This window comes from Montipora foliosa, chromosome 4 (assembly GCF_036669935.1).
Source record: "Montipora foliosa isolate CH-2021 chromosome 4, ASM3666993v2, whole genome shotgun sequence".
In the NCBI taxonomy this organism is placed as follows: Eukaryota; Metazoa; Cnidaria; class Anthozoa; order Scleractinia; family Acroporidae; genus Montipora; species Montipora foliosa.
Window position 1 is genome coordinate 25,954,466 of NC_090872.1, and position 22,051 is coordinate 25,976,516.

The following is a 22,051-nucleotide window of genomic DNA, read 5'->3' on the forward strand; positions in this document are numbered from 1 at the left end:
TTGTTTGTTATAACAATGACTAACGAAATCGGAGGACAAAAAATGCCTTTGATCAATATCTGGATCCATGCAAAGTCAGAGTGTTTTGTATTTTACTTGGCGTTCCAACGAATGAGACAACTTTCAGATGTTAAGTTTGACTTTCATCATTTTTAAGTCATTCCCCACATATTTAGATTTCAACGGTACGGATACTAATCTTTGCTACAAACAAATTTGGGTAACATTTGCATTGGGCACCTAAACAAAGCAAATGGAGTTACGCTTATCAGCATCAACTAGCTACTTTTTAAATCACGAACGGCATCGCATTGTTGACAGTAATTAAATTAAATTGTCATCAGTAGTCAAAGACTCATTCATCAGGGTGAAGAGAAGTATTAGTTAGATCCGAAATGAAAATGTTCGGTTGCTTTACTTTTACAAGCAAGGATGAATGATTATTGGCGAAGACATTTTGCCCTTGATTCCTCTTCATATGTTGACGAATACGTATCTTTTCGGTCTTATTCTTGAAAAGACAGACTGAAATGTTGAATCACGGTTTGGTATCTAAAGTCCAATTTATCACAGTGACAAACTGAAGAGGTAATACAGCAAAAAATTACGTTAGGCTCCTTAAAGACAATTAAGAAGCTTGTATATTGATATTTAGCTCAAACAGTTGATTCACACCTTGCATGCAATGAATCTCAGTTGCATCACAAACAATAAGCCCTGTGAACAGAGCCTCGTGATCAAAACTAGTCAAAGTAAACTTGTCACTGAGCAACCGTAAGCGCATTTGTCCAGTCGTGCTGTTGTAAATTACAACAAAAAAACATCAATTAATCCGAACAATATTTCTCGAGCTTAACTTCATTGATTGTGTCAGCAATAGGAAGAAAAATGCGATTGATCCGCCAATCTCACAAGAAAATGGTGTGGGTCAAACCGTTTGTGGTTAGGAGATTGGGTGACAGATTTACATCAGATAAAAAGAAAGGCGGATCCAGGGATGTGCTTGAAACGAAAAATGGAATTCTAACACTCGAAACAGTTGCGGTACTGTAGCGTGTGGACGGAGAAAATAACCGACAAATGACGGAAATAGGACGGATGGAAACTGTCTTACTTCTATTCTAAACCAAGTCATGCAAGTGTAAGATAGATGCAGATACCAGATGTTCGTATCGGTACGTGGCACATTCATTTCGTAGTCAAACTGACTACCAAGTCTCTTTGAGGTGCATTTAGCTCGAAAGCAAAACAAAAACACAGAATGAGCCAAAAAGCCACTCCCGATCCAAGTATAGAGCTGGAAAAACAAAAAACCACGAAATGCAATGCTTCTTCTTTCATGATGGAGAATTTGTTGAAGCCTGACAGCAAGAACGGACGGCAAGCCGCATCGTGCCCCAAGGAACCGCCTGCCAAGATAAAAGCTCTCTCTGTAGCAGCAAAGCTTGCAGGTTTGACTTGTATTAGTAATTTTCAGATTTGTTTTATGCCAACGACACAAACTGTTATGGTATGTCTACACAAGACCGAAAAACCTTCAATGGACTATACGTAGTGCCTTTGGCTCTTTGTAGAAAGATGTAGCCCCTGACTAACAAATTGTTAAACAAAGGGGAATTATACTGATACTGAAGTCTAGTTTTTGAAACGAAGCGAGCAACTTGGATATAAAATAAGTGCGCGGTCTCATTTCTCTTCCAGGGGTGCATTCCATGCCCATTCGTTTACTTCGCTTATGCCATAAATACCCCCGGAATATCTCTATACCATTAGGAATTTCTAGTCTTAACCCACAATAGAAACATCTTACCAATGACAACGCGTTTCACATAACAATTTCAATGGAAATAAAAGTAATTGCTATTTAGCGAAATGCAGGGTCTGCCTCCTGTTAATTTTGTTGAGGAGTTCTTCCTTCCAAAGAACGCTAGTGAAGAATAACGAAGTAAACGTCGATGAGCATTGCCTAAAACTGAAATAGTGAAGTCAAATATTTTGGTCAAAGACATCGGGAAACTTTCAGATCCAGCTATATTCAATTTGTTTTCTGAATGCATTTTGCCTTGCATGGTAAATTACGGAACCACTGCAAAGTATCGGATTGTTTTCGTCCTAAACGAAACACGCAATATGAAATTTACTTAGTAAAGAGAGAGACGTTTTTTTAGTAAAGCTTCAAATAAGAGTTACAAAGTAGTAAGATCATCGATGGAGAAGAAAAAGTAAAAGCTGTTCTTGTTCTTGGTTTGTAATACACAGCCTAAGATATCCCTTTTCAGGACTACCATCTTTTAAACAGGATTGCAAGATTTTGATAAAAGAAAAAGAAACCCGAAAGGATGTGCTGCTGCATTTTTCCTGACTTGTATAATCAAATGTCAATTGCGCGCTCCACAACATAAACCATTTTATACCTCCCAGTAAGATAAATTAAATTGTAATCCGTCAATTGACAAAACAACGGAACTGTTTAGGGATTGTCAAAAGATGAAGGTGAAGCGCGCAACACAGAAGTTGAGAGCACGTAAAGGCTTCATTCAGTGTGAAATTGATAATTTTAACCGTTAGGAAGCATAGCAGCGCATGATTGGAATTTATTCATTCAGAATCCTCGAAGACAATAATGAATAACTAAGGAAATGGACTAGCGCATCATTCACTTCAATCAATGCTATGGTCGGAGAGTTCTACGAGTACAAACCTTCCAAAAATCCGATTAAACACGTACTACATGTACAAACTGAACTAAGGTCACACAAATTAAAATTGGAGTATACGGTTATCAGAACAGAACCACCGGTACCAGGACTAAAAGAGAGAGTTTTTGAACGAATGATAAAGATTATTCCGCAGCGATTAAGACGTTTCCACGTACAAACAGACGAGAATTAAAACCTTGCAGAGTTTTCGGTTCGTTTTAGTCTGAGAGGAACAGGTCGCCATATTTGATCAACAAGAACGCGAACGCAAGTCATCCTCTATTTCAGATCAAAACGAGGCAGATGATACTAGCGATTTCACACCACGTATAGGATAATAGGTTTTTTTTTTTTTGCAAAAAACGACAAGTATTCGGAATTCCTCAATGCATTAACCAACAGCAGCATCAACACAGTTAACCAAGGAGGGAGCTAGGGCGTATGTATCAACAAAGAAACGATTTCAGGATAACCTCCCATTCAGTAAATTCTAGTAACCTTACGATTAACTCATTTGGTGTATCGAGAAAGAGCTTTGGTAAGTTGTTGCAAATGTAATAGACAAATAGACAAAAACGGTAAGGTAATAAGAAGAAAAGAGATATAACATTTGAGGACTTTGATAACGACACGTCGGACAGTTCAAGTTAACTATTGAAGGCAGATATCTGTGTTTTGTTAAAAATCAAACATGTTCTTTCCAAAGCGATTGGTTGTTTGTTACACTTCAGTTGACTGGGAACATACAATTAGTTTTAAAGGATTTGAAGTATACAGAAATGGACAAAGTATCACTGAAACACCAACCGAGGAAATTTTGAAATTTACAACATCGACCAGAATACTAAAATACGATATTTAATAACCGTTCAATGTCATGTTTCAGATATTATATTGGAAGCCCGTTATGGCTGTTCCAGTAATTCACAGTATCGACGCACACGCACTTCGTTCAACCGCCGTCAGCTACAAGTACTTGAGAATACGTTTTCGAAGACTCATTACCCAGACGTTGCTTTGAGAGAGGAATTGGCAACCTTTACAAATCTCCCAGAGTCGAAAATACAGGTTTGATGCAATGCTTTGCTTGACTGTTAATAATACATGATTTGCTAAAGAAATCTAGCTACTTTGAAGTCTACTTTGTTATATCCCTTGTATTCCTTTATTTTAAGTGGCATGCAAACCCACAGTTTCCTTAGTATCATGACCCATCGACATTGTTTGTAATTCTATATACATCCTTTCCTCCGTTGTATAATTAAACTCGGTAGGGTGTTTTCCTGCGGTTTATTTAAGAAAATCTACCCAGTTATTTAAAACATTGCCATCGTTCCGTTTTTTTGTAGATTTGGTTCAAGAATAGAAGAGCAAAGTTCCGACGAAATAAGACGAGTTGCAATTCATGCACGTCACTTCCGGTATACCACTCGCCATACCAAGTTTTTCAAGAACAATCTTCGTTAGCAATACCTCAGTATAACCTGTCTTCAAACGATAAGAGACCGGTGTACGGAATGAACCTTTGCGGGCGCTTGTCAGAAGCCAGTTGCACTGGTTGCAATCATCAACTAGGTGACATCAATATTCCTCCTTCTTATGGCGTTCATATATAAGTCAACATGAATATTGGGATTTGATCGTGTTTATTCTGAAAAGATGAAAATACTTCCTTCTTTCAAGATATTTCTGAATCTCAGCTACCGCTGTGAGCCTGTGAGAATCAGATGAAATTCACATATAGTTGATTTTACTCTATTGAACCAAACATTACAGGAACGCACAATTGTTCTTTTTTTATTGCTTAATTATTGATTAATTAATTATTAATTAATTTTCTTGTTTAATATATCCTACAGATTAAAACTTTACATTTTGTGAATGTATCAAGCAGTCTACTAAGAAGGTCCGTCAAAAGACTACATTATAGACAAAATATCCCCTTTAACTTGATTCTTTCAGAGGAATATAGTTCCTCAAGGATAAAGCAGCTGAACACAGAAAGCTCTCACGCTATAGTATTTCATTTTATATTTTAATTAAGTTCACACTTAATGAGTTTTGCTCTAGCCTTTAATTAAGGTGAGGAGAAGTGTCTTCAGTCTTCACTAGGCATTTACTGGAGGTTTTTCAGTACTTGGCTAATGTGTTTATACTTCCTAGAGCAAGTAACTAAGCGTGCAGCTCTATTCTGGACATACTACATGTAGTTTCTGTATGATGCGCTAAGGAAGACCAAATAACTGACAATTGCCATTGTTAAGTCTTAACGAAACAACTGCATGAACCACAGTTTCAACTGTATGACGAAGTAGATACTTTCTAACTTTCCCGATGTTTTACTTGCACATACAATTACTAATAGTTTGATGCTCCATATCAAGGTTATGATCAAACACAAACCCAATATTTCTTGCATGTTTTGGATGGTACAACGATATCAACGTTAATAAACCCACAATTTAGGCGGCATTTGGCTATACTTTGAGTCATCATCATCATCATTATCTGCAGTCGGTCGTGTACGACAATAGGGAGCTTACGAAACGAGGACGACGATGGCTACGAGGACTTCATTTAAAAATATAAGTTCGCGTTATTCATATCACTAAGAAACTATTTCCTGTCGTTTCGCGTTAAAAATGTGTAGTAACTGTCGAGGAATTAAACTGGTATGAATGGGTTGGAAGCGTAGAGAGAGAACTGAAAATTCATCGTCATGTGCTAACGTCCTTCACAGAACCTTGAATTTGATTATTTCACGTCGTCATTTAGGAGATGACGGCAAAGAAATGTACCAAAATGTAAAACGCACGTGCAAAGCGTGCAGAGCCATTGTTTTTGCTCACTAAACCAATTGTTCTGTAGCGTCGTCGTTGCCGTCGGCGTCGTCGTTTCGTAAGCTCCCTAATGACTGTTTATGGAGGCTTTATTTTCCTTCTCCAGACCGGTCTATCTTCAGCTGTTTGTTGCCAAGTGTTATTATTGTTTCTCTGTTTCATAGTTCTTTTCATGACATCTTTAAACCTCCGTTTTGGTCGACCTCGATTTCTTGACCCTTCACAAAGCTGGGAATACAACAGCTGTCTTGGTAACCTATCGGTTACCATTTTGTGAACATGACCTAACCATCTCAGCCCTTTTTCAATTAGGATATCTGCATTTTTTGGCAGATCTGCTCGATTTAGTATGTCAACGTTTGTACTCTTGTCTCTCCGTGTAATACTTTGAAAAGATACTTTGAGTAAATCAGCAGCGGTTTGATCATCATTCAATTTAGGAAAATTACGACGCATCCATGATACAATGAAAACCAATACATTGCTATGTTGAAGACCTAGCTACCTCAAGACTTGCACGATCAACTAAGTGAAATGACAAATAAAGCTGCGTGTCATCAGCGTACCTATGATAAGGTATATGGTGATGCCAAACAAGATCACCAACTGGAGAAATGTAAAGGATAAATATGTTGGGGCCGAGAACAGAACCCCACGGAACGCCTAAAGGTAGCCTGTGCCATCAGGGGGAAGTTCCATTTGCTACAACAGCTTGACGATGGTCAAATCACGGTTAACACTCAAACCACTGAAACGCCCTCGCCTTGATTACAAACCTACCAGAAACTCTCGATATAAAAAGGAAAACACTTTGCATTGATGACACAGACACGTTAGTCTTGACAGAAATGATTAATTGCTCTTTAATTGAGAGCGATTTGCAATCATGAGAACGATTTCAATAGCTCCACGGGCAGAACTTAGAAAACCAAGAACACAGCTCGCCGAGAACGATAAATGGCGCAGAAATGATTTGCTATTAGAGCTCTGAAGATGACAGCTGGAAATATGCTATCAGTGCGAGATGATGTGATTTAGCCCCTTTTAAACACCATAAAGGCATCAGTCGAACAACTGAATAAATATGTTATCTTTCGAAAAGATGGATAATTTCAAGCCCGTGCGAGAGCTTTAAATTGTCTCGCCAAAGGGGGAACTCTTATGAAAACAAAAGCGCAATATTCACGAAATTCTCCTGGGCGGTCCACTAGAGACATGTTTCTCGTGCCCACCTTTTGCCAAGAGAAAGGTATTCCTATGAAACAGACGGTAGGCCAAGGATCCATCAAAGCATACTTAGAGGACTTTAAAGGTGGGTAATCCCATCAGATGCGTGTGTTAAAACGATGGAAAGAAAACATGAGGTGATCATCTGATCTCTGTATACGTTTCGCTAAGATGTTTACATTAGAGCCATTGCACTGGGTCAGTGCCAGGAAAACAGACACATTAGCAGTAAAAAAAAGGGTTTCGATTTTCTGTTGGCAAGGATAGGTAGTTTAGCATGTGGTGGCATTAGATTAAGGGAAGAATCCTCGCAAATAAAGGACATCGCGCCAACTCTGAGGCGAGAGTGAGAGCACAGCGTTTAAAGAGAGGGCTGCTTTGTGGAATCTTCATGGCAGTGTCTGCAGCTTCGCATCCATTTTCAGTTGCAAACATTCTGAAAGTTAAGGACACCAAGGGAGCCAGTGCAAAACCCAAACAATCATCTCCCACTTGTAGCAAAGCACTTATCCTTGCTGAACGACTGGCAGGTGAGTTCTTGGGGCTTTGCTTAGCACATAATTCAAAGACAACCGAATTTTAACAACGTTAGGTGTAATGAAGCGGCAGCATGTGCAAATTGGAAAGGATGGAGTAAACAGTTAGTTCTATAAAGGAGCAAAATGTAATTCCTCTAATGGCATCAATGTACCACTATTGCCTTCACTGCGAAAAAAGAATTAGCTTTCTAAAAAAAACAGATATGGAAAGCAAGAACTTAAACGACCAATAATGGGGGTCTTCTCAAAGTTTCCAAGTCGGTATTTTCACAAAGTGCTTGGTGTTTGCTAGGTTTTAAGCTTCTAAGACCACCAAAAAATGTTAACGCCCGTTTTTTGAACAGTCGTAGATCGTCGATGAACAAACCTCTTTGCAATGTCTTCTTTGAATGCCTTTAATAAAAGAGCTCCGTTTGGAATATCCTCTAGGGTTTCGCAAAGAAATTTTCAAGTAATAACAAATTGACAAAACGCCTTGCATGAAAACTTTAGCCCTTTAACGAACCAAAGAAATACATGAGCATCATAATGATGAGAAAGAAATGTTTACTGTGGACACGCAGTATATTTTTTTAGTGGGAATAATCAACGTACGCAGTGTTTAATCTTGAGGAAGCTGGTCAATATTTAGGAGGCACCGATCACTTCTCGAACCGAAGTCCTTCAGTTAAATCTGCGCTCTACACAGGTCTTCAATTTCCTCCTAAGCTTCCTTATTATGTCATTGTGACAAAGTGTTTCGTTGGACGAACTTTTGTTGAGGAAAGCTCTCTCAGTTCAGCAAATAAATCCTTGAAGAATTTTGTTTCAGTGGCAGATTATGATTAATTGACATATCTCCACGATAAATCGCCCAATCCGCATGCTTTGTGTCACCGTCCAAGCATTTCAAGGACGCTATCTGACGGCTACAACAAAGCTCTTTAGAAGAAGGTTATCAGTACTGTGGTTCACCGGCAACTTCTGCTGTATTGACCTTGGTAGTTAGGGGAATTAGTATGTGAAGAACTCGGTCATGCACCGCTCTTTAAATCGGAGCTTTTTATGTCATCCCCAGTCTTGTATATTAACTGGGGGAAAACTGAAATAATTATAAAACAAATTATAGCATCCGAGAAAAAGTTGCAAATTTCAAAACAATGCTGCTATTTCATTCAGTTGAGGTTAAATTCGGGGTCTGTTATGACCTTTTGTTTGATCTAGTAATGAAACTGCTAAAAATATATTTATTGTCCCTGTTTGGTATTTACATGTCCTTTTTCAAATCCTCTCGTCTTCCAGCCGTGATAATGGAAGCTAGGGGCAGTCCCGAACGTGGCCTTAATCAAAAGAGTCGCCGAACGCGTACCTCCTTCACTCAATCTCAAATGAAGACATTGGAGTACGTGTTTTCGCACACTCACTACCCTGACGTTGTACTGCGTGAACAGCTGACCATATGGACCCAACTACCACATTCAACTGTGCAGGTGCAGTCAGACTCGAGCATTTAGAATCAATCGACATCTTAACAGGAGCTATATCACAGACTCTTTAAGTAACAATAGGGCCGTTTATACGAGAGAAAATAAGCCGCGGCCAGTGTAAGCCGCGAACACTCCTTTTAAATGGTACAAAATCGAAGTTTACGGCTTACTCCATCCATCCGAGCGCGAGCAACTGATGAACCGCGCAAAGAAAAAGATTGGACCAGTGGGCGGCGAACTTAGCCGCAAACCTTTTATTCGATCATTTCGCGTCTAATGTAAGCCGCATTCGTATAAATGGCCCAGTTCGCGTCTTACATAATCTGCGGTTTATATAAGCCGCGGATTATTTTTCTCCTATAAACGGCCCTATAAATGTGAGTCTGGTTTTCATGCCTTTTCTTTTATACAGTCGCGATCGATCCATCGAAGAGAGATAGTCACATTATCTGCAGATTGTCATTGCCGTTTTTTTTAAATTCTTCACAAAGCTTGCATATAAGTTAGCCATCAAATGTGTCATTTATTGCTATTGCTAAATCAGCCAACCAAAGCAAGTACAGGCGGAATTAATGCATCTATCAATGTTGAGCCCGAGGGAGGGGGGGGGGGGGGGGGGGGCCCCCGGGCATATGTAGGGCATTTGAACTTTATTGCCTTTCCCACCCTCGGGAATTTGACTAAAATTCTGGGTCCCAGGGTGGGGATATTTGCTTTTTTTGCGCGGAGGAATTGGACCAAGTCACATCGTCCCATGTGCTCGTCTGTGAGCCGGCCATCTTGGAATTGAAGTAGTGCGGCTAAAGCCCTGAAAGACGGCTGTTTTTCATAAAGGTAAGCACTTGTTTTTACATTTACACCAAAACACTACTTCTAACTTCTCAACTTCAATAAAAATTGATGGAACACCTTACTTTGTGGGGATTGTTGATAATATCGACTCGCTTTTCGTCAGAGAATCAAGGTAGGGATATTTGATCTGATTGGACCACATTTTGGGGCCCCACGGTGGGGACTTTGACCAAAAATTCTTCTGAAAAGTCAAATGCCCCACATATGCCCGGGGTTCCTCCCCCCCTCGGGCTTAACATTGATAGATGCATAATAAGATAAAACTACCACACTTTTCGTATGAGACAGACAACGAGCAAGACGTAAATGATTACAACTTTTGTCAGTTTCTATCTCGGAACATTAACGAAAAATGTAATGGATTGAAGACTGGAAAACTGGAAATCTTGATAATGGCAACTGAAATATCCAGAGTTACGTTTATAAACTTTGAAACTGCTAAGACGCTTTTATACACTGCTTTGCAGATCTGGTTTAAGAACAGGAGAGCCAAGAAGAAAAAGAATAATATTTCGTTCAAAGGAAAAAGGGATGGGCATTCCAAAATTCCTAGTAAACAAGCCAACATGTTTTGCTATCCAACAGTGTTAGCCACGGTAAGACATCCCGCTTTCATCCCTGTCATGATTGAACAGCAAATATCAAGGGAACAGCTACTCCCTCATTCTTCAATTTCTAAGTTGTTGCCGCCACGGGATCTGGAAGGATAGTGTCCATGGAATTTGTATAACCAAGGAAATGTCTACCTATCATCGACGTAAAATGGGAGGAGCGGTCAATTTTATTTGCTGATGTCTAATTTAAAAAAAGTCATCGGCCGATTTATACTAGAGACGCATAATCCGTCTGGACGTACTTAGGAAAACAAATTTTCATCGTCTGTTAAATCCGTCTAGTATAAAGACGGTTAAAAGACGCATAATAACCCATAATGCGTCTGGACGAATTATTCACTTTAGTTCGTCTTCCCTGACGCGCTAATCTGGAAAGTTCGTTCAGCCGCTTAATGCGTCCCTTGCCCGTCTTTATTACTAGACGAAAATCAGATGCAGAAAAAAAATTCTGCCCAAGTTCGTCGCAGACGAATTATGTAACAGCCTTTGGTTTGAAAGAGAGAAACACCTTTTTTCCCATTTTTGTTTGTCTCAATATTTTTAATTTTTGTAGAAAAGTCTTGAACACCGTTTGGATTTAAAACCCAAAGAATCTTCATTTTAGGAGATCTTGAATTGTTTTTGAAGTGTTCTAGCTGCAATTTACGTCTATAAATAAACGTCCACTTACATAGTATTAACCTGTGTCGCAGAGGTAATCTAACACAGGTTTAGTACGGTCTGCAGCGCTGAGGTCCTTGTTTTGGACCCCCAACAAACTCAATGAACAAGCAGAAGTGGGTTTCACATTCCGAAGAACGCCCTTTTCACTCTTTCACACTTGCGCGCACACCGCTCTGGGGAACGTCCCATTTTTTTGCATGGTCAAAACAACGAAAAGCCCGTACTTTGGTCTTTTTCTTCTGTGAAATCCCAGGGAAACGCTTGCTACATGCATACGTATTACTGTAGTTTCTATTTCCACAAATCGGTCAGTTGAAGTAAGTAACCCGTACCTCTTAAAAAGCTAACGAGTCTGAACCTCTATTTCCAAGCCTTCCGCCGGGGTGCAGCACAAGTTGATTTCAAGTCCGCGCAGTTCGCTTCCTTCCGAAGGGAGGAAAAGTTGGCTTCAACGTATAGTTGCAAACTTGTGCAAATTCTAGACCACTCGTCAGTTTTAGTTGATCGGAACTTGCTTTAGACTCCTGGCCTGGATTGATAGATAATAGGAACCGTTCATTTTTTATGGGGTAGGGGGGGGGGGGGGGTGGTGGAATTTGGGGGAGTGTAATTGGAAAATTGTATAACCCCCCCCCCCCCAAATTCCGATTTTTTTTCTCCTGCCCCTCTCCCCCCCCCCCTTCCTCATCAGAGTAATTTTTTGGAAGGACCCCCCCCCCCTTGAATAAAAAATACATATGGTGTTAAAAGTTACTGCAGCATTAAAATTTCGTTTTGTTACATTTCACATAATTTATTGAAAGAAACCTGAAAGCTAGAAAGCTGCTTTTAACAAATCACTCAAAAGAATGAAAAGTCAATTTCTGCTCTTCTTGTTACAGCTCGTCCTGAGCGTGTTGTAGCTGGCCGCTCGTCTGCGTATTCCTCATCTGAGGCGATAAAAGCAAGAACGACATCATTTGAGTCGTCTTCAGAATCAGGGGCATCACTTTTGCAGTCATCATCAGTTTCCTCTCCCTCACTGCTTCTCTCGTTCTCTCAAAGAGAACGTCGAAAATGATGAATTGGACACCTTGTAGTAGTTTCATGCCCCTCCCATTAAATTTCTCAGAAAAAGCCTTGGTAACGAGGTCAGTTCCAATTACAGGACTCAAATTATTAGTCTTTGTTTAATATGCGCTTGACAACAACATTTTTATGAATGAAAAGAAAGTTGTTACTATTCAAGACTGTTGTTATGGTACGTTCACTGTTATTATAAAATATATAAAAAGTGGTTGAGAAGTTTTCTTGAATACCCTGGAAATGTTTTAGTATATTTGTTATAAATAAAAGAGGTCAATTTTTTCCTCAATTTGTAAAATCCTATTTTTAATCTAACTTTTTCGTCCAACCCCCCCTTTTCCTTCATTTTTTTTTTTCGGCTGGCCCCCCCTTTCAAACCAATTTTTTTTTAGTGGCCCCTCCCGAAATCCCACCAGCCCCCCCTTTCTCATAAAAAATGAACGGTCCCTTATACACGCGTGCACATTCAATCTACCTGGGTGATATGAACCATAGTTCAACCTGTGTCTCTAGGAAGTGTTACCAAAAGTGTTTAGTGTTACCAAAACAAGTTATTGCATAAGACACGATTCGGCACGTATTAAGTGAGATCCAATTCGAAATGACGTTCTATTTGCGGGAGACGCTACGTGGCATGTCCGAAAACGGAACTCCGGAAAATGTGTACGTCCCTGGGAGATTATTAGCATCATCTTACCTTAAATGCTTCATTGAATAGGAAAGCGGTATCAAGACACTTACATTCCTTAAACTGTCAGCGTTATCCCTCCCCACCAGGGGGGATCGGATCTGGAAAAGCAAGCCATTAGCACTAGATACAAGATACCGCCAGAGGTAGATTTTTAAATGGGCTCCTGGTTTATGACCAATGTAACGTCACATGCTCAACTCGACAACTCAAGCTTTATCTGCCCCCACCATTTGAATAATTTAGGAGGGCTGCTCTCGTTCTTAAAAGACTTTGGCGGTGAGCTGCATTTAATCTCAATGGGTTTCCATTTCCGGAAATCCTTGAATCAACGGCTATGCGTACGTGTTTGACCTTCTGAAGACTGAAGATACGCCCCATGACTATAAGCAGAATACTAACTTTAAAAAGGCAGAGAATATTTACTAGTAGCTTATCTCAATTGCCAAGTATATGGGAAAATTTCTACCTATTAAAAAATGGAGGACGACAAAATGACGACCATAGACAACAGCAGGAAAAAAACAAACGTGTTTTCACCCATGGGGCAGAAAAACAGTTTCTTTTTGACACTGGCCGTCCTTGGGGCAAAGGAGAAAATCAGATTAACACATTTAATGATCAAGCCGATTTTAACAACATTGAGGCGCTAAGTTAAACCTGCACATGGGAAGTTCTTTGATATATGTTGACATTTTTCAAAAAATTAAAATGGTTTTGCCACTAAACGAATATCGGAAGGCTCTTGTGAACGCAACGAATTAAAGTGATTTTGGCTGTGTTTTGACTAGGACGATTTGCACTAGTTTAACTTGGAAACTCCGGGAATACAATGAAAACAGCCATGTAAGATTTAAGGGAGTTTAAAATTTTCTGGTATTTTCACTTAGGAAGTTGGTGCTCTCAAGCGAAATGACTCCGGAATAAAAGACATGGCTGACTAAACGGCAAAAAAGTATTATGACAAATTCTTTCTTTTTTAAATAACAAAACCTAGCGAAAACAGATCTAGATACCAAACACTTGAAATTGATACCCCAATAAATTCTAAAACGGAAATGTCATAAGCTATAATTTAAGAATAATACAAGAATATTTTCAGCCTAAAATCGGCAGAAAAATAAGAATATTCAGCCTGTGCAAGAAAAACAACATTCTTATATATATATAAAAAAAAAATAGAGTGTAGACATAGTTACGTCTCACTCCCAGGAGGCAAATGATGGGTTAACCAACGAATATGAGACCAAAGAGCCGAAGGAATTCGCCCTTGTCACACGGCGGCCATATTGTCCGGGAGACCAAAAAAGCTTTGTTTTACCACGCCAAGCCTCGCAGTGGAAACCATGAGGGTGAGGCTTGGCGTGGTAAAACAAAGCTTTTTTGGTCTCCCGGGACAATATGGCCGCCGTGTGACAAAGGCGAATAGTGTTAAACTGAAAAAAATTGTTTCTGTGAGCTCCAACCTTCAAAAAAAATATTTTAGTAATCCTTTTTTTTTTCACTACTTCCTGCCTGGCATTTTTCTAAAAAACGTTACTCCGCAAATGAGTAACTCATAATGTAACCACTTTAACGAAATGGTGTGAATGATTACTTTCCATTAGATGTTTGCTGGCGTTCATACACGTTCTAATGTTTTTGTTTTAAGCTGGAAAGTGTAAGCCTTATGGTTAATCAATAGTACTTCGCCCTATATTTACGTTTTCTGCAAAGCCCTTTAATTGTAGTAATTACAGTCTATGCAGGAGGTCTTTGAGAGAAGGGGAGGAAAACTCTGTAAGGGATGTTCTTTAAGGACTCGTCTTCATCACTTTCTAGCCTACGTCCCATGGAAGGCATACCAATAGCTTAGCTTAAATGATGGATGTCCAGCGAAAACCTATGTTCAAAAATCAAAACAATGATTGAAGCAGCGGCAAAGTGATTGTTTGTATTAATTAAGAGGGATTATAGTATAAGCTCTTAATGCCAGTAATAGTCTCACGTCAAACGTTTGTTTTCTTTCAAGCTATGTACAATTCTGGGGATACCTGCAGTGAGAGGAACTAGCGGTCGTTCGGTGAAGAAAACCGGAAACAAATATAATTAGAACTTACATAAGAGTACTTTAATCAGTTCCTTTGAGGTATTAGCGTATGTCACATAAGCCAAATGTTGGGAGAACGGAAGTGGACAAATTTTATATTTAAAAGGAAAACATACACTTGCCCTTGGAAACTGTTAATAACTAAATCTATTCAATAAACGTGCCAACTGGTACCTAACACAACAACTATCTTCATGTGGGGCAATGCCCGCGCTAATTAAATTACTATCCATCAAAGCGACAAGTTGCGCTTATCTGTATTTCTAGAAAACAAACAGTGATGGGCTATTGAAGACTGACTTTGATCAACAATAAAAAAAAGACAGCTACGTCTCTTGAGAAAAGTCTGTGAGAAAAGTCAAAACAAGTTCGCCGAGAGATTTTAAGGCAAGGTAACGTCGCGTGAATGTTAGTTATGGCGAATAATGGGTAATGAATTCCAGAAATTTGCCTCACAGTTTGAAGTTGGCTATGAGGGAAATAAGACAGCGAAACCTATCACTTCCTGTAGTCTAGTACTTTTTATATCAAGTGAAGAGTCAAAAGCAAATGGTTGTTACTTTTCGCAATTTACCTGTAGCCGTAAAAATACTCATTAGACCATTTCAAACTCAGGGGGTCATTATTCGGGGGTAGACGAAAGTTAAATATCGTCAAGTAACTTCAAGGCTAATGTCTTGTTAAAGTAAACCTGTCAGCAAAAACGATACATTAATTTGCGAATTCTTCATGGCGCCTTTCTAATGGAATATATGTATTCAATATGTGCTTTACTTTATGTGAAGTGTGTTCATTATAATAGATAATCGCATTAACAGTGCTCTTTCTACTTACATTGTACACGGACGAAGTACGATGAAACAGTAAATGGGATCTCTATTAAGCTTTTACAGTTGCGTTTACGATAAGAGTGAGTACGAGTACAAGTCGTGAGGTAATTCGTAGGAAGAGAGATTGGACTGGACTACTAAAAACAGACTATAAACGGACTAAAGACGTACAGACACTATCAACGCCTCACACAGGTGATGAGCGCTTTCGCCGTTACAGGACCAAGTAAATAAGAATTTTACAATTGATACAAAATAATAGAATTTCATAAAGCAAGTTTCACCTCATGTACTGCCTTAAATCATCATTGTACTTATACAATAAGAGGAAGCCCTACGTAGCTTTTTGAACTAAACTGAAAACAAAAAAAAGCTTTAATAATTATAATAATAATAGTAATAAGGATAATTTATACAGCGCAAATTCCATATTAAAATAATGTTCCAAATGCGCAATTAAAAAAGTTATAAAAAGGTTTTTGACAATGATGACAGGTAGCTTTTACAGTCGTTTCTGCTTTTTAATTAGCGTTTGTTATGCTTGAAACAGCATTTGGTTATATTTCAATTGAATGAATGACCATGCAAAGCTTAAATTCAAAAAGAACTATTTCAATCAATTATCCAGAAAACTAATGCATTTTGTGTAATAATAACTGCTTTTCGCAGCATTGCTTTTTTGTACGTACTAAACTACTATAACCGTTACAATTTCATCTTTGTCAAGTCCTGTAGGGTGTGGTTTTGCTAATTTAGTCCAGCCCACCGTTCATATATTCCGGAAGCTGGGGATTTTACGTCCAGCAGCGATTTGGCCATTAACACCCTAGGAATTCGCAGTTACACCAACAGTGATATTCGGCGATTTTCCGACGTTCAGCCATTTCCAGACGTTTCCCTGTATCAACTCACAACTACTAGTATTTGAATTGAATAATTGTCTCATTCTCAGTGTTGCAGTACCTTTCTTGGCCGCAAAAAGCTTGTTCATCAACACCAGAAAGACAGTTATGGATTTTGCGTCGTCCTTTTCAATAAACAACATATTAAGACACAATCCATCTTCTTCAAATACAAGTCAGGTTTCAACCGCTGGACCTCGCGCTCTTACGTTAGCGGAGCGCTTAGCAGGTATGTGCAATTCGCCGTTGCATTTTAATTGAGCTTTTGTTCTTTAAAGGAACAATTTTGAACATTCCGTCTTTTTGTACGAAGATGTCTTCCTGATAACGATACCATGAAAATTTCCAGCTGTGAAACGCGTTATGATCTTAAGCCAAACTAATATTCTTAACTCCATTGGTTTTGAATATTGAATATCGCCATACGTTCTCATTTGAAATGTTACTTGAGTGCATACTGGGGTATAATAGTACGTTAGTTTCCACGCCTAAAAGAATACAGCTTTGTGATGACTCAGTTTTACAGGCGGTGTTCGAAGACGTATGATTCTCCTTCAGGGACAACTGTGATGTACAGCGCGGTAGAACGCTAAGTAGCGCCAAAAACCACAGGGAAAAAGTCGAGAACCATGAGAAAAGTTAAAGGAGAAGGAGTGCAATATAAATATGGCAGCCTAGGGAAATACCAAGAAAGAGTCGCATCTTTGTTGCACTCGAAACATTTGAAGCGGATTTCCTTCCCTCGGCATCCATAATTCCATTTCTTTCGGTTCGAATCGAGCCAATTAAGATCATTCGCTGTCACTGACTTAACTGTTACATTGCTAAGGCATTAATGCTAAATCTTTGCTTGCGTCTCTCGGGATAGCTACTTCACTCTAGTGCAGTTTTTATAGGGATTATTGAAATAGTCTTTGTCGTCAAGCAACCCCGCTTTGCAATAACGAAAATCTCCCAGAACAGTATTATACTGGCTCCGAAAGTTCTTTGATTAAAAAATGACTGGGATAAAAGCGTTCAGGTTTTATGGAAAGCTGCTAAGATGGCAACTGACGATACGTGGGGAGATCTTCCCCAATTGCAAAACGGAAACAATTTTCTTTAGCCTCCCACTTGTATTTCATACTCCATATTCCCGCATGTAACGGTGGCGAAAGAGAAAAAAAAACCCCGGCCTTTATCATTTTCTCTGATCAGTAGACGTCGAATAAAGCAATTTTGTGGCTAGAACTAATGATACGGAGACACTACGTGGGGTTATCTCTTTATCGGCATTATGAAAGCGGTACTTCCTTGGGAAATGGCAAAATAGCGATTCTTCTCTTGAGATGGCCGGCGTCCATGAGTACGTACAGTGGTACACTAGACAAGCGCTATAAGCGCCCTCTATAAGTTAGTCGGCAAAGTACAGATGGCGGCATCTGCAGTACAAATCTGAACTTGTGTGATTATTGACGTTTTCAGTATTCAGAAGATACAGGCAAGGAATTATTTCACACAAGATCAATGATAGTGTGAAACAATATCCGTTTCGTTAAGTGTATTGAATTCGTCTACATCAAATACATTCTTCATGTGATCAGAGAAGCTATCAAGGAGCATGATTATTGTTTGGATTGAAGTGATCTTTGCTTGCTACATACTTTAATTTTTCTATTTTACATTTATTTTATCTCTATCTTTTGCTACTTATTTGAAAAATGAACGAAATGACACGTTTTTAACTGATTTCACCTGGGTATATTCATCATAGGATGGCCTAAAAAAATTTGGCCAATCTCAGTTGAACCCTTTTCAAGTGTAAAATGGTTCCTTGTATAAGAAAAGTCTATAAAAGAACCTGCTAATAGCTAGTAAGCTACTGAGAAGAAACAAATCGGACCATAGAGAGCTCTATAGATTGAATGGCCTCTTCATGGCTTAAAAATACAAGAAGGCCACCAAACATTTGGTAACAAAATATTGCTGGAGCTTCCGCTATGATAATTCTCTTTGTGAATTCGCGTAAACATCGACGTGATAACTATGTTGAAAAGGTCAGTGACTTTCACTTAAGGACGTTCGCGCGAAAATTTTTCAACATTGATTTTTTTCTGAAACTTTTACCACTGTAAGATGATGAGTTCGTTATGTCAGAAATGTAAAAAAAATGGGGGGTCACCGACTTCGTTTTGGAGAGAACATGCCCGGAAAAACACCCAAAATGTGACAAAATGGGGCTTCGTTAGCGAATAAGGCCAGTGTCTGTAAACCCAAATACATTGCAATTAAATCTTTGAAGTGAAATCTTCTCTGCCAAATATTGTTTAAGTGGACTTATTAAGTGAATTTAGTCAGCTGGTGAGGTTCCTTAAAGATCAAGTTCGCATTCAGCGACCACAGTTTCACGCGCCTTGCAGCCGCAAGATGGCAGGATTTGATGCCCCGTGAGCAGAAATCTTGCAATTTCTTTAACTTCCCACATTGATTTTTTGTTCATTTTTGGACAACGTGGAGATAATTGTAAATAAAATCCGTTTCTGGAAAGAAAGATTGGGGTCAACGAACGTCCAAGACCGTTAAATCCAGGCAAAGCTATAGCAATGGCCTTTTGCCCTACCATTTCTCTTTTTATTACTTAGCGCGCGCGCTCGTGTTTGACGTGGCGTGTGCATTTGCGTGCGCAGTAAGGATGCGCAGAAACAATTGACGCGAACGTCCTTAAATGATCTGACCCGCGACGTGTAATGCAGGTGAAACACGCATCTCATTCAACTGAGCAAAAGCGAAAATGACTGCTTCATCAAATAGAAAGGGCCCAGGCCTTGTTATGGATGGGCACACAAACTGTTATTAACCATTCACAAATTAAAGTGTCAGCAAAACGTGTGGCTTACGAGGAATTAACAGTTTACTTCTGTAATATAAAACGACAACAGGTCCACCTACACAATCTGGACTGTTTGGTACGTTACCACTATATTCTAAATGTATTTATGAGCCACGGACGACTAAACGTGACACTGTATAATCTAGGGCAGTACAGAAATTCTTTAATTAATGGCTTCCAACAATTCATAGATACCCACAATGATACACCCACTAAGATTAAGATAAATACAAGGTGGCTCAAGAAAATATTAAAAAATGGCTGAAAAGCTCAATAATAAGATAACAGAGAGGAAATAGAGGATTTTGAGATACGAAATGTGACAACATTTGAGACAACTTATTAATGACAATTGTTTTCGTACAATATAGTTTTTCTTTTAAATAGACATTAACAGTGTATTTAGAGGGTGCTGTGTCAAATAAACATTGCATTTGAGAACAACGAAGATGATAACCAGAGGGTTTTCAAACAAGCCGAAACAAATTCGGCATGGTAGACGTAAGATGGGAATGAGGAGTGAGAAGGTGAGAGCAGTCCCTCGCCGTTTTTCTCATATGAAATCTCTCCGCATCTCCCCGTCCACTTCACAGACACGCCATACAAGCTACTCCTTTGCATGGTTACCATACAACGTTCGTTATCTTGGGATCTCAGAGTAGTTTGATGTAGCTAATATATCTGATCGTTTACCCACACAACCATGATACACAACAATGGAAAGACCACTACATCGTGTAGTTTGCCTTGAAAACAGTATGTGGAAAGAAATGAGAGACGGATATAGCCACTCCTATTTGCTACGTTTTTCTAGCAGAAACTTGCATACGTAACAACTACAAGTATGTATATTGGTACGTTCTACAATACAATACAATACAATACAATACAATACAATAAAATACACACTTAATTGACCACTCCCCCATATGCATAGGGGCTTTTCAGGGCCAATGAAGCACAATAAACGAAACGACAGAACACAACAACAACAACTGTTAAGAATCCCAACTGACCGGAGGCAAACCAGTTGGTTATTTACAAGTGCGGCCAACTTGAAGAAGTTGAACCAGAACTACCAGGAACAAATTCAACGAGTGGTCAGATCTCCGCACTGCCTCCTTCTCAGGTTTTAGTTGCATATAATGACGAACAAAACTGTACGCCTGTGCATGGCCGGGTTGGTTCTCTTACGTCAAACTAAGCGTGTCTGTTTGAAAAAAGGTTAACACGAGAATCTATGGCGTTCTTGTTGCAGATATTATCTTGGAGGTTCAAGGCTCCCGGCCAAGGAAAGCGAAAAAACGTCGATCCCGTACAGCTTTTACCCTTCAACAACTGCGGCTACTGGAGAGCACTTTCTTTAAGACGCATTACCCGGATATTGTAATGAGGGAGCAACTTGCAACATTGACAAATCTTCCTGAATCAAGAATTCAAGTAACTAATTGTTTATCTCCCCTACCCTGTTTGTTCTTTACGAAATCCGCCACAAACGCAAAAAAAAAAAAAAGATTCGCCCCCTCCCACACGCAACGGTACATAGGAACATCCGTAAAAGGCTACAGTAGAGTAATTGCGTCATGAGTACAACTCTTCGATATATTTAGTATTGAAAAACCTAACAAAAAGTCTATTTTTCTCTTATTATTCGTTAGTTACACTTAGGAGCCGCGATAAAATGTATTCACACCACCATAAAAGTATAACAAATGAGGTGAAAAAAACCACATTTGTTGACCCCGTAGCATTTTGCCTGGCGGTGTTAGTAGGCGTATAGCGCAAGAAATCAGTTTGCTATTTTGCAAGAAGGCTGCTTACATAATGCGGTTCTTCGTCGAATTAAATTCATCCTAGTTTAGTACAGACACAGATTCTATTAGGGTCAAGAATAATGCACTGACTGCGAGAAACCTACCCTAAGTATAAGAAACGTTTTAATTCCTATTGGCCCGAGGCATTGATTCTCTGTAATAAGGTTTTCCTCGTTCAGGCAAAATGTACCTCAAAATTGTTTCATAACAGTTAAACATTTAACTTCTAGGTCTGGTTCAAAAACAGAAGAGCCAAGTATAGGAAGCAAGAGAAAGGGTCAGAACACGTTATGCCTTACGAGAATGGCAAACCTCTTTATGAAACTAACACCGATTTTGCCTTCGGTGACGCTCCACTACAATGTCCACTTGCGGTTACGCCATCTGTACACTTCACAAGCGAAAGTGGCTTTGCAATTGACACAAGAGCGGTTACATCACAACAAAGACCAGCGGAAGGCATCGAAAATTTAAGAACAAATTCTCAAGGGTCCCATCCAGTCGTTGCCTTCGATTCTCCACGGTACTGTTCCCCTACATGGGACCAAAACTCAGCCACGCTTCCAATACTCGAAACGCCCACTTTCAGTTACTCTCTCAGTAATGACGTAGAGTGCTTTGATCGAAAAAAAAGAGCTTCTCACAGAGTGTGGAAACCAACATGTTCCAGTGTTGACCAATGGCGACTTAAAGCAAGCTGTCAAGATTATGGTTATCAGTGGACAGACGGCAGAGGATGCGGACCGTTTTAAGCTAAGCCAGCAATTTGACTCCTTTAATTTAAAATACTCTGTTATTAGTACAAACACAAAACAAAAAACACTTAAACCAATAGTAGCATGCGGATAAGGCAAATGACTCTCAAAACAGTCCCATGAACCATTGAAATCAGTT

At 39.3% G+C, this 22,051-nt stretch overlaps 2 protein-coding genes across 3 annotated transcripts; both read left to right on the top strand.

Moving 5' to 3' along the window:
• Positions 1–1,005: 1,005 nt before the first annotated feature.
• On the top strand, positions 1,006–5,170 carry LOC137999136 (homeobox protein OTX1-like). Its single transcript, XM_068844980.1, has 3 exons — positions 1,006–1,451; positions 3,586–3,767; positions 4,049–5,170. Exons 1-3 carry the CDS (start codon positions 1,262–1,264, stop codon positions 4,313–4,315), a joined length of 639 nt encoding a protein of 212 aa, XP_068701081.1. The 5' UTR covers positions 1,006–1,261; the 3' UTR covers positions 4,316–5,170.
• Positions 5,171–7,044: 1,874 nt separating this feature from the next.
• On the top strand, positions 7,045–22,050 carry LOC138000450 (paired mesoderm homeobox protein 2-like). Of its 2 annotated transcripts, XM_068846877.1 has the most exons (4): positions 7,045–7,296; positions 8,587–8,774; positions 10,091–10,219; positions 20,602–21,041. In XM_068846877.1, exons 1-4 carry the CDS (start codon positions 7,158–7,160, stop codon positions 20,731–20,733), a joined length of 588 nt encoding a protein of 195 aa, XP_068702978.1. In that variant the 5' UTR covers positions 7,045–7,157; the 3' UTR covers positions 20,734–21,041. The 2 variants fall into 2 exon arrangements, with proteins under 2 accessions (XP_068702978.1, XP_068702977.1); XM_068846876.1 differs by lacking the exons at positions 7,045–7,296; positions 8,587–8,774; positions 10,091–10,219 and adding exons at positions 16,559–16,703; positions 21,388–22,050 and having other exon boundaries at positions 20,602–20,783.
• The last annotated feature ends 1 nt before the right edge of the window (position 22,051 follows it).